Here is a 12888-nt window from a genome sequence, read left to right as displayed (position 1 = left end):
GTCAGTGCCCATTACCACAGAACAAAAAGAAAAAAAGATTCCATTTAGGAAACATGCAATGGTACCTTTATAAAGTATAACTTTATTTTCTATAGTTGTTAAAAATAATGCACACTAGGGCCTGGGGCTTAGCTTAGCAACACAATTGCCTGCCAGGCAAATAGGAGGTTATGAGTTCAGTCCTTGATACCCGATCCCCCCCGCCCCCCGCAAAAATACACATTTAAAAAAACACTAGATTGTTATGATTATGTCACAGAGAAGGCTGTGGATCTCCAAATATAGGGGTCTAGTCACACAAAGGAGCCAGGTAGTTGAGTTGAACAGTACCTGGTGGCTGGTGCAGCTGTGTCTGTGTGAGACTTGTCTGTTTTGTTGCTATTAACCACCACAATTCCCAGCTCAACTAATCTAATATGTCATTGGTACAAAACAAATGAGAGTGATGGGTGGAAAGGCTGTAAACTAGTACCATGCTTTTTTCAGACGAGCTAGAAAATTACTCATTTAAAAAAATACAAATGGTATTTCTGTCACTTTCCTCATTGCTGGGACAAAATACCTGACACCCATAGCTTAGGGAGTGAAAGGTTTACTTTGCCCGGAGGCAAGGGGACTGGTGGAAGGGCCCGCTTTGGAGGAAGGCCATTCCCCTCCTGGTGGTTTACAGGAATCCAAAGACAAACAGGTTCCCAGGAGGGAGGTGAATACTTCTGAGTCATGCCCCTGTGATCAGTTCCTATCTTTGAAGGACCAATTGAGCACCCCATAGCAGTCCCCTCCAGAACCCTGCCTGTGAGCCTGCGACACTGGAGGCAGTCTCAGTTCGAACCTTAGCAGCAGTCAAGCATTCAGGAGTCACCCATTTCTGCTGCTCTGCAAGGAACTAAGTTTGCTGCACATTCTTATTTTAACAAGAAACTTTCATGGCTCCTGTGTTACTGTGAGGATTGAAGGAGCTCTTGAGAAAAGCCAGAACTTGACACCGTAAAAACTACATTTCTCCTGTGTCCATCTGACTTGGGATGGCAAATATAAGTAAATGAAGCAAGAACTGTGATTAACAGCCTTCTGATCTTAAAACACATTCACTGGTTGTTGTGGCAAAAGAAGGTAAGAATCTGGAGTGACCTCTAAAATAGCAGAACTGGAAAATACAGACATGGCATGTTTGTTGGTAAATAGCCAGTGAACAGCGGAGTCTTCCCCCCATCGGGGATAGTGCTGGGAAGGCCCCTGGCTGCAAGGTCCTAGTAGCAGAGCTGCGGTTAATACACCAGATACCACCCATGGTGTCCCACAGGACCGAGCACCTGAAGCAGCCCAGATGCCACAGTAAAGTCCCCTGAACCTAGTGTGGTTTCAGAAGGGAGTGGAAGGTCGGCTTGAGTGTTCCACGCCAGCACTATTTTCTGGCAGGCAGGGATCCACTTATGTTTGCCTGCCATTTCTTCTGTGTACTTTGCACTCTTTGAGAACCAAGGGCAGCACCGTCTGCTGCCCTCAGTCAGGCTGCCAAGCAGGTGGCTCTGCTCCTGACTGCTCACCACCTGTATGAAGTTGTTTTCTACAATTACCGCAACTATAGAGAACATCTCAGAGTTAAGGCCCTGTCTGCAGTGTGCATGGGTGGGTACAGGGTAGTAAAAGATAAGATGTTAGCCACTCTTAGCTGATTAAAACAATAAATTGTGTTGCAGGAGGAAAAAAACACTGATAAACTGACATTTGCTTTCAAGCCTCTCTGTTGAGTGTCCCAGAGTGTGATAAGCTTTGTCAAAATAAAATCCAAACCAGCCAGGCACGGTGGCACACATCTGTAACCCAGCTCTCTGGGAGACCAAGGAAGACAGATTGCAAGTTCGAGCTCAGACTAGGAAACTTAGCAAGACACTGTCTCAAAATAAAAAATACAAAAAGGGCTAAGGATGTAGCTTAGTGCAAAAAGCCTTATGTTCAATACTGAGAACCATATATACATACACACACACACACACACACACACACTAAAGTTGGAAGTGTGGTGCAGTCTGCTAGCCCTATCACTTGAGAGGCTGAGAACAGGGATCACAGTTTTGAGGTCAGCCTAGATTACATGGACCCAATCTTCAAACAATATTTATGTATTTAGAGAATACCTTACCTTACTAGTTTCTGTAATCAAACCCGTAAGGATGAACATATTTCATACAGCATATAATTTTTTGTCTTTTTCCTTTTTATCGGTACCAGGGATCGAACTCACGAATGCCTGCTTGCAAGGCAGGCGCTTATGCCGCTGAGCTAAATGCACAGCCCCAGCATATAATCTTCTATACAAATGGAAAAAAAATCATTGAGTGTTTCCAGACCTGAATGGTGGTTAATTTTGTACAGTGCCATCCTAAGTACTAACCCAGCTAGTTTAAAAAATTAAAATTGGATATGTAACAATAATTACATTTTACGAGTAAAAGTATGAGTTTCTTGAAATACAGCTCAACAGGGGCTGGGGATTTAGCTCAGCGGCATAAGCGCCTGCCTTGCAAGCAGGCAGTCGTGAGTTAATCCCCGGTACCGATAAAAAGGAAAAAGACAAAAAAAGAAATACAGCTCAACACATTCCCTGGGATCAATCCCCAGCACTTAAAAGTGAGGGGTGGAAGAAAGAATAAAAGTCCAATCAAGGGTTTATCTCAGTAGAACGCTATGTGTGAGGCAGTGGACTGAAGTCCTAGCCCAGTGGTGCTGGAACTTCAAGAGCTTTCTAAGGCACAAAGCCTGCAGTGGCACACATCATAGGCTCACCACCATGGTCCTGGCTACACTCTGAGGAGCCAAGGAGGTGTACAGTTCTCTGCTTTCTCTTTTGGTGGCCCTGGGACACAAATCCAGCCTGAGCCTGCACCCCAGGGTACCCCACACACACACCAGATGCGGCCCACCCTGTGTCCAGACTGTGTCCAAAGTATGATGCTTCAGCTTACCAGGTCCAGCAGCTCTTTCTTGCTGGTTTGTGTCACTCAGGTTACATTTGGTGGTCTTTTTCAATCTCCATGGAAATATTTTTAAGTTGCTAAACTGGTCTTTTATTCAAAATAGCAAGCAGTAAGTTCTCTTTGAGAGTAAATAAGAGAGTTTGCTTATAAATACAAATTTAAATGCCTAGAAAAAATCTTGAAGTAAAAACTTGTGCCCTCATACTATTGCATCTTAAGTGTGTAGTTTTAAAAGTCTTAGCACGTGATGAAAACTGGCATGGTATTTTAATCTCTAGACTTTGGAATTAAACATTTTCTTACCTGACAGAAATGCCAACTGGATAGTTTAGATACAAAGTGACCCATCATCCTAGTAGACTTCACTGGTTTCAAATGAGTTTCCTAATTTCTTTGTGTTTAAATCAAAGGAGACAGTTGTCAATGTTTAAGATGCAGCTTTAATGTTTGAGTGAACTTAGTTCGAGACTCAGGTATGCTTTAAAAATACTCATTTGTGACTAAATTTATCAATTGTAGTTTTCTATTTACACAAGGTCCAGTTCATCCCTATGAACTTTGTGGGGAGTCAGAAGTGCATCACTGACCTCGACCTGCCTGAGTCCTTGGGTTCCTGTGCTTGATTACCTCTGTTAATGTCACAGCAGTACCAGTATGGCACAGTGCCACTGGATGTGAAGCCCACTGTTCCCAGCTGTGCACCATGTGTTATGGCTAGTTTGGTAAAAGAAAGTTTAATTTTTAGTTAATAATTAATCTCCAACATTTATTACCTGTGTTCTGACGTAACTTTTTTTTAAGAGTTTTGCTATGTAGTTCAGGTTGGCCTCAAAATTGCCACTGTGCCCAGCTAACTGATGTACTCCTGCTATGCTATGAGCTGATACAGGTTTTCTGACCATACTCAGACTTCGTCTGAAAGTTAGCGTGTCAGTTAATATCACAATACCAAATATGAAAATGTAATGGGTCATTTGACTTCTTTGAGCTGGAAAACTGCATTTATGTTTTCTGATATCCAGGTTCTCAGTGGCGTTTTCCATAAGCAGTAGAAGCAGATCTGCTTACACAGAAAATGGGAGCCATAGTGGAGTCTGGCGCTGTGTGTCTTCTTTCTGTTCTGTAAAAGCCAAATACCATTTGGTCGCTTGGCCTTTGTCTCATCAAGGGCTGGCAGCACAGTGTTTTGGGCTTTCTACTCTAGGGTCTTGCTCTATAACCTAGGCTGGCCTTGAAATTTGCCCTTCTCCTGTTTCAGCTTCCTGAACTCTGGGGCTTTCTATCATTTTAGATCATGAAATTTGACAGGTAATGGCATCTGGATCCTGTGAAAAGCAAGATTTTTGAGATTTCCAAGCCCTTGGACTCCTGACATTTCAGCAGGATGTCTTGATACAAAAGTCAAAGGTACTCAGGAGGAGTTAACCAGTCCCAGCCTGGCTGTGCAGCTGGCTGATCTTGAAGGCCCTACCTGCCTGAGTCACATCACCATTACAGTGAAGAGGGTGAACTAGGTGATTTCTTATGTCTTCTCCTAAATTCTGTGATTTTAGGGAAAAAAAACCCCTCAGCACTCCTAGACATAGGTCTCGTAGTCCCATATGTTGTGAGACCTCCCTCTTGACAGGAGGGAGGAAGCTTCAAGTAAGTATCCTCCCTGTCTTCTCACCTGCTCTGCCGGAGTCACCAGGAGTCAGCAGTGCCTTTTACCAAATTTGGGAGTTGTTGGTGCTGCTGCTTTTCAGTTGTAGTTTTGTAACTCAGACTCAAGCAGTATCAGATGTCGAAACTGAACATTTGAAATTGAAAAACCTCAACTACAGATTCAGATGACCAAGTGTCTCAGTGAGTTACAGTGATCGTTTATTTATTTATAAATCTTGGCCCAAAGAACAGGATGTGTGTGACCCAGCCGGGGAAGGTGCTAGGTCCAAGACCGCATCCTCATCCTTGGTGCAGAAGTGATTTGGGAACCTGGGGCCCTGTCCCCACTGTCTGCCACGGCGCGTGCCTGGCCTGGCCTGGCCTGGCCTTGGCAGCCGTGGGGCCCGTCTTGCTGCTCCTCTGACCCCTCTTTGTTTTCATAGGTTCCCTCTGTAAAGAGTCCTTTTCTACTCAAGTGTCCTCTTCATCACTCATGCCACTCACTCCGTTCTGGACCCTCCTTCAGTCCAATGTGCCTGTGCTGCAGCCTCCACTTCCCCTGGAGATGCCACCGCCTCCACCCCCACCTCCAGAGTCCCCGCCACCACCACCACCACCACCACCACCACCCCCAGTGGAAGATGGGGAGATCCAGGAGGTAGAGATGGAGGATGAGGGCAATGAGGAGCCCCCTGCACCCGGGACGGAGGAGGACACTCCTTTGAAACTAGCAGCCCAGGCCATAGTCGTCACCACCCAGGTAGGTGCCCTAGGTGCTCTGAGGGGGGCCGTGGACTCCAGGCATGCAGCCTGAGCAGAGGGTGTGTGTTTCAGAGTGCTGTGGATACCACTGTCTCCAGCTCTCCCTCCACAAAGGCAATGAAGAGGAAAGCGGCAGAAATAAGTAGTGCAGTGGTTCAGCGGTCAGCCACCATCGGGAGCTCCCCGGTCATCTACAGCCAGCCTCCCTCGGCCACTGGTAAGCAGAAGAGCTCGCTTCTACCCCACTGCGGGGTGGTTTGTCTCCAGCATTAAGCGTGGGGAGTTGATTGTGAGGACTGCAGATACGTGTCGTCTGCAGTTATTGAAGAGCACTATTACAGCAGCTTGGCGGGTACCCTTCCACAGTGTTTCCTGTGCATCACATACATCGAGTGATTTTTACCTTAACCCTCAACTACGCAGTAGTCTCTTGGTACTGGAGATTGAACTCATGACCTTGCACTTAACAGGTAGGCGCATATGCCGCAGAGCTAAATCCCCAGCCCCTCAGCAGTCATTTTGCTGCTAGCAAATACAGATGGTTTGGAGAAGCTTGTTTTTTATATTGAGACAAGGTCTCATGTGTAGTTAAGGGTGACCTTGAACTCACTGTGTAGCCCCAGCTGGCTTCAAACTCATGGTGGTCCTCCTGCCTCAGCTGCTTTAGTGCTGGGATTACAGGCAAATGCTACAACTGGCTTGAGCTATATTTTTTTGAGATGTTCTAGGATCATTTTGTGAGCCTTGTGATCGCATTGTGATCTTTTTTTCCTTGTAGGTCTTGCTTTGGTTCTGTCATTGTGTCCTGTTCACACCGTTCTGTTTTCTGTGCTAGGTCCCCAGGCTGCAGGGATTGGACCCCAGGCCATGTCCCTTGGCCACACAGCCACAGGCCTGGGTCACCAGGCCAGAGGGTTGAGCCTGCAGTCCAACTACTTGAGCCTTGCAGCCACGCCGGCCATCATGAGTTACGCTGAGTGCTCTGTCTCCATGGGAGTCACCACAGCCACCTTGCAGCCCGTCCAGGCCCGTGGGGCCGTGCCTGCCACTGCTGTGATAGAGCCACCACCTCCCCCACCACCACCTCCTACACCGCCACCACCTCCAACTCCCAAAGTGCTGCCACCCGAGAAGACGAAGAAAGGAAAGAAAGACAAGGTGGCTGACTCTTCTAAAAAGCGTTCGGTATTTTTATATTTTTTTATTTTTAGATGGGCCTTGCTAAGTCACCCAGACTAGGTGTGTGCCACCACACTCAGATAAAATTAACCATTTTTAAAGTGTTAAATTTAATAGCGTTAGCACACTCAAGTGTCATGCACTCACCACCTCGTCTAATGACAGAGCAGTTTGTTCCCCTAAAGAGGGCCTTGTCCATTGAGCAGCCCTCCCGGTGCCCTCTGACTGCCGCCTGGGCCTCCCTCTCACACTCCTGCTGTCACCCTACTGTCTCGGTTACTTTTTTCTCATTGCAGGGATAAAATACCCAACACCCAAAATGTAGAAAGGAAAGGTTTATTTAGCTTTTTAGGAAAGGTTTATTTTAGTTTTTTAGAGATTTCAGTCCATACTCAGCTGGCTCCAAGGAACGGTGGCTGCAAGCAACAAGAGCAAACGGCAAAGTGAGAAAATCACCTTCTTTCCTGCCTTGTATTGTATGCTGGCTCGGCCCGGGCGGGTGCAGCACTCACACCACCAGTCCCGGTGCTAGACAGCAAACCAGTCACGAACACTAGACTCAGCCGCCTTCACGACTGTATGAGGCTTTGGGAGGACACTTAAAAAATAACACCCGCTCTGCTGGGTGCCATCCCAGCCCTGAGCAAGCCGCCCTGCCCCCAGCCAGTAGGAGGGCTGTGCTGGCAGCCCTTACCCACTGCCCACTTACACTTGCCCTTGAACGTGTCGTCTGTTACGTGAGCTTCTGCTTTTACTGTCTTGTTTAGTCTTGTTTTCATCGTGTAAGATCTAGTGGGTAGAGGTGGTGGCTCTGACAGCAGTGGCAGGCACTGTGGGCTCACTGGAGATGTCACCCAGGTTCATTTCGGTCATTTGTGTCTCTTCTTGGAGAAACTGCTGCTCAGGACTGAGCCTGGCTGCCCACCACCCTTGGTACTTTATTTCAGTGACCTGATCCATGTCCCTGTGCTAAGCAAGAGCGCTCCTGTGACCTTCAGACAGTCCGTCTGCGTCCCACCTGCCTCGCCTGAGAACTGGGAGCTGTTTATCTTTGTAGTTGTGTTTTGAGAATTTTTTGTGTAAGTCCCAGGCACAGGTCCTTTGTGACACGATTTATAGCTGCTTTCTCCCTGTCTAATTTGTCTTCCTCTCTCCCTCCCTGCTGAGAGCAAATGGAATTTTGTTTGAAATTTTTTGATACCAAGAGGTTTGCACTGAGGTCCATCACCAGCCCATCTTTAATGTGTTAAGACAGGGTCCTGCTCAGTTGCCCATTTTAATCTTTTTCTTTCCTTTTGGTGAATTTTTATTTTTGGTGGCCATATCTATAATCCATTGCAAGGAGATAAAGATTTATTCATGTTTTCTTTTAAAATCACAATTTTAAAACTTGTTTAGGCAGTTTATCCATCTGTTTGGATAATACTTGTTTTTGTTCATATGACACAAAGGACAGAGCCAGCAGGTGTGCTGCACGTGCTTGGCACTTTTCCAGCACCAAGTTGGAGAGACCAGGCACCCCGTTGCCGAGCAGGCCCTGGCTGGGGATGCACTGTCGGTGCTTTGCGGAGCTCAGCGCTGCTCTGCAGCTCTGCGGCTTTCCTGCATGCCCCCCGGGTGAACCTGGAAAGGCTCCGGTCCCCCCCCGTGCCACTGCCTGTCCACAGTTCGACCTGGCAAGTGAGCATGGGCTTGCGCACCACTCATGCTTTCATTTCTTTCAGGGTATTTCTAGTTTAAGTTTAAATCTTTTGCCTTTTTAACAATTCAGTTTCTTCTTCATCCTTCGAGGTGATTTTTTTTTTTTTTTTGGTCTTTTTCATTTTTATTGGTACCAGGGATCAAACTCACGACTGCCTGCTTGCAAGGCAGGTGCTTAGGCTGCTGAGCTAAATCCCCAGCCCCAAATCCATTTTATTTCAAAGAGAAAAAAATTTCAAAACATGTCAGTCAAGGGAGGACAATGGTACATACATTGTGCATTGTCACCCCTGAATCATTCACCCAGAGCACAAGACAACTACATGCAATTGTCTGAACAATACTGGCACAAAGCTTTCTCTTCAGATGAACTGAGAGGAATCAGTAGTGTAACTATCTTTATCTTTTTTTATATATTTGTATGTATACATACAGTGTTTCAGCTTCTCACGTTAGTGAAAACTTGATGTTAAACATTTGTGTCTGATTTATTTCACTAATGAGTATATTCTCAGGTTGCATCCATCCATGTACCTCTAAGTCTCCAGTTTATCCTTCATGCCTGAGTGATACTCCATTGTATAAAAGTACCACATCTGTTTTATCCATTTAGGTTGGTTCCAAGATCTAGTTATACAAATTGTGCTGTTAGGAACATGGGTGAACATATATTGCTGTGGTGTGATGTTTTTTAATTCTTTTGGGAATATGCCGAGAAGCAAAATAGCTGGATCAAATGGGACCTCTATTCTTAGTTTTTTAAAGAATCTCCACACTGATTCCCACAGTGGTTGTACCAGTCTACACTCCCACCAACAATGGAGAAGGGCTTATTTCCCCACAACCCCTCAAGCATTTGTGATTGGTTGATTTCTTGATAAATAGCTATTTTTTCCAGAGTGAGGTGGCATCTCAGTGGTTTTAATTTGCATCCTTTGAATGACCAGCAATGTTGAACATTTTTTCATATATTTATTTGCTATTTGTATTTCTTCATCAGAGAAGTGTGTATTCATCTCAGGTGCCCATTTTTGGATTAGGTCTTTACATCTGGGGGGACTTTTTTTCTTTTTTTGTTCTTTATATGTTCTCAATAGTAATCCTTGGTCTGAAGAACAGCTGGCAAACACTTTTCTCCCACTTTGTGGGTTGTCTCTACATTTTTTTTGGTAGTTTCTTTAGCTGTGCAAAAGCTTTTCAGTAACATGAGATCCCAGTTAGCTAATTCTTTGTGATAGTTCCTGTGCATTCAGGGTTTTGTTCATAAAGTCTTTACCTACACCAGTGTCTTCAAGAGTTTTATCTACTCTTTATCTTCCAGCAGATTTAATATTTGTTTTAATATTAAGCTCTTTGATCCATTCCAATTTTAGCTTAGTACACAGTGAAAGAGATGGGTCCAGTTTTAATTTTTTAAGCACCATTTATTCAAGAGGCTTTCCTTCTTCCAGTGAATGTGTTTGGCACTTTGTCAAAGATAAGGTGGCTTAGTAGCCTGTCTGAAATTGTTTCTGCATCTTCAAATTTGTTCCATTGATCTTTGGGTGTGGTGTTTTTCTGTTTTGTTTTGTTTTTTGTTTTTTGGGGGGTTTTTTTTGTTTTTTGTTTTTTGTTTTTTTTGCAAGGTGGTATTTTGATTGGAACTGCTTTCATTTATTTGGGGGTTATTGCTAGTACTTAAAGAGATACAGAACTGATTCTGACCTGTGCCTCTGGTCCACAGGGCTTTGCTGAGTTTGTTAGTCAGCTCTAGGAGTATTTGCATTGGCATGCGCATGTGTGTTGCTTGACTTTAGCCATCTAGACATCTGCATGCCTACCTTCAGTCCCATCCAGCTGCTATTGTTCCTGCCATTGCCTTTCTTGTCCCTAACCCAAAAATCTAAAGTATGTCACTGTTCTCATCAGAGGTTTCACTCAAGAATTTTTGGAGGGGAGGATTGGGTACCAGGAATTGAACTCACATCCTTGCCAGGCAAGTGCTTATGCTGCTGAGTTATATCCTTGGCCCCTCTAGTCAAGTTTTTACAAACTGTATTAATACCTTTAATCATGGAGAATAGGGGGCTGGGATGTAGCCCAGTGGTGCCAGTACAAAGTCCTGAATTCAGTTCCTGGTACCAAAAAAGAATATTTGATGGCCTGGGGCTGTGGTACAACTATCACCCAGGAGACTGAGACAGGAAGTTTGGCATGAGGTCAAGGTCAGCCTGAACTACATAACAAGACCTTGTCTCAAAAATAAGTAGAAGAATGTTTGGGATCAGGAACTGGACATGATGGCAGAGACCTATAATCACAGCACTCAGGAGGCCAAGGCAGGGAGGATCACCACAATTTCGAGGCCTCCCTGGGTATCAGGTAATGAGTTCAGAGTTGGCCTGAACTACACAGCAAGATCCCATCTCCAGAATCACAAAAGCTGGGGATGTAGCTTAGTGCAGAGGCCTGGGAACGGCCAGGAAAAAGTTGGAGTGGATAGTGCTGGGCCTGTCTCCCAAGTGACTTTGTGCTGTCACACAGCTCGCGGGTTTCACTCAGCAGGGCTGTTCCTGAGAGCGCTGGCGGCTCTCCAGGGTGAGTGGGCGGTGAATCAGAAGGAAGCCCCTGCTTTTGTTGCGCTCCCTTGTGGTCCAGGGTGGGCAGCTTGGAGAATCACACCAGCAGGCAGTATGGAGGTGAGGAAAGCACACCAGTCACACTTGGCCAGGGCAGAGGACCTCCGCTGGTGAGACCCTCACAGGGACGCTGGAGAAGGTGGCCCTGTCAGAAGCAGGTATCTCCCGCGGGCACCATTTGGCAGTTTTCTGCAATTTCCAAAGTATATTCACTATAGACCTGTAGAAAGGGAAAGAAAAGACAAGGGAGGGAAGTGATGTCTTCTGATCCATCTCTGGGAGTTAAACTTGGCATCGCGCAGTCTCCAGGGTGTCTGCCTACCCAGTCGCTGTGGGTTCCCAGGTGCTGTTGGGGAAGCTGGGTGTTCAGATCCAAGCATTGCAAAGGAATTGGGTTTCCAGTCAGGGCTGGGTGCAGCTCTGAGGTGCGCTGAGGCCTGGGGTCAGTCCCAGCACTGCAGAGCAGGAGGCAGTGAGAGGAAATGTGTTCTCTGATGTGATCTGATACCATGATTGTAACATCTGCTTCTTCCTTAGAATCAGAGAAAGCTGCTCACCAGTAGGAAGGAGCATTTGTTATTTTAGTATATCACATACTTCCTGATCATTCACCATTGTTACAGACAAAGAAAAGCAAAACCAAAATGCCATCTTTGGTAAAGAAGTGGCAGAGTATCCAGCGGGAGCTAGACGAAGAGGAGAACTCAAGTTCGAGTGAGGAGGACCGGGAGTCCACAGCCCAGAAGCGCATCGAGGAGTGGAAGCAGCAGCAGCTGGTCAGGTGAGCACCGTAGAGCTGGCACCGTCACCGTGTCCAGAGTGGGTCTCATTGGCTGGGGAGCAGGGTTCCTTTCTTTGCTGTGCGGTAACCTGTGCATTGTTTCCACAGTGGCATGGCAGAGAGAAATGCGAATTTTGAAGCCCTTCCTGAGGACTGGCGAGCAAGACTAAAGAGAAGGAAAATGGCTCCAAACACATAGTTTAAAATTTTTTTTATAATTGTTTTGTTTTGTGTTCGGTTCAGTCCTAACCAGTTTTACTGTTGCCCAGTAAACTGTAAATGGTACAGGGCGCAAAAGCACTTCCAGGCCACACACATTTGAGTGCAGAGCCTTGAGATGTCCTTGTCTCCGTCACACCAGGTGGTAGGATGGCCTCACCCGGCTGCCTTTGCTCTGCAGCACGGGGCCAGCATGAAAAGAGCACGTGCCCTCTCTGGGCCTGGAGCAAGCGGAGGCCTCTCTGCCTGCTGAGCCGGTGGCACCTAACGTGGCTGTGACTCCAACTCCAGAACAAGTGCAATTAAGCAGCTCTGCATCTATCTTGCTGGACTTCTGGCGCCTTCCTGCATCCATGGCCAGGAAGTGGAGGTCTGGCATGTTCTAGCCATGCTCCTAGGAGTTCTTTGTCACCAAGTTACATGGCAGAACAGGCAGCCACCACTGTTAGCGGTTCAAGGCCTGGATTGAGAGCATCCCCCGCACTTGTGACAGTCCGTGTGTATCAAGAGGCACTCCGTCTCAGTGTCTGTGTTGCCTGCCCTGTCCTTGCAGGCACCTCGCCTCCACGTGAATGTATTCTCCATAAAGTTCAGTATTTAAAAGGCAGTTTGCTATTGTGTACTTTCTATTGTATCACAATCAGGTAAAGTCACTTTAAACTGAAGAAAAAACAAATTGTGTTTTAAAGCCATTTGTATTTCTCCAGTTTCTGACCTTGTAAATTTTGTATATATCCACTAATAAAGCTCTTTTTATACTTCTGCTTGGTTTTTTAATTTTTAGTCTTCTAAACCTGTTGTGTAACCAGGATTTACTTTCTGTTACTGATATTTGTGTTTTCCTAACTTTGTCTGGGGCTTGTGCAGAGCTGAACACTGAACAGCCCTCAGGCAAGGCCAGGGCCTTGCTGTGGCACAGGTTCGAGACCAGCCTGCAGTGGTGCTGAATGCTGAGCCTTTGTAATCCTCACTATATTTGACCTATTTAAGTCCTAGAAATGTGCAA

The 12888-nt window shown here is 46.0% G+C and overlaps 1 protein-coding gene across 5 annotated transcripts in view; it reads left to right on the top strand.

The window, feature by feature from the left end:
* Fnbp4 (formin binding protein 4) overlaps positions 1 to 12645 on the top strand; it is a 30785-nt gene extending 18140 nt beyond the window's left edge. The window contains exons 13-17 of one of the 5 annotated variants that reach the window (XM_003465155.5): positions 5066 to 5382; positions 5457 to 5601; positions 6220 to 6542; positions 11506 to 11663; positions 11772 to 12645. In XM_003465155.5, coding sequence (XP_003465203.2) covers positions 5066 to 5382; positions 5457 to 5601; positions 6220 to 6542; positions 11506 to 11663; positions 11772 to 11862 — 1034 coding nt within the window. In that variant the 3' untranslated portion in view covers positions 11863 to 12645. Of the gene's footprint in view, positions 1 to 4269; positions 5383 to 5456; positions 5602 to 5750; positions 6190 to 6219; positions 6570 to 11505; positions 11664 to 11771 lie in introns of those variants that run through there. The other 4 variants (XM_063227943.1, XR_010040228.1, XM_063227944.1 and 1 more) reach the window with 4 other exon arrangements.
* The last annotated feature ends 243 nt before the right edge of the window (positions 12646 to 12888 follow it).

Source organism: Cavia porcellus, unplaced genomic scaffold, assembly GCF_034190915.1.
Source record: "Cavia porcellus strain 051 isolate PalLab524CR breed Dunkin Hartley unplaced genomic scaffold, mCavPor4.1 scaffold_17, whole genome shotgun sequence".
Classification (NCBI taxonomy): Eukaryota; Metazoa; Chordata; class Mammalia; order Rodentia; family Caviidae; genus Cavia; species Cavia porcellus.
Note: the sequence above shows the minus strand (reverse complement) of the source record. Positions and strands in the feature narration are given on the sequence as shown.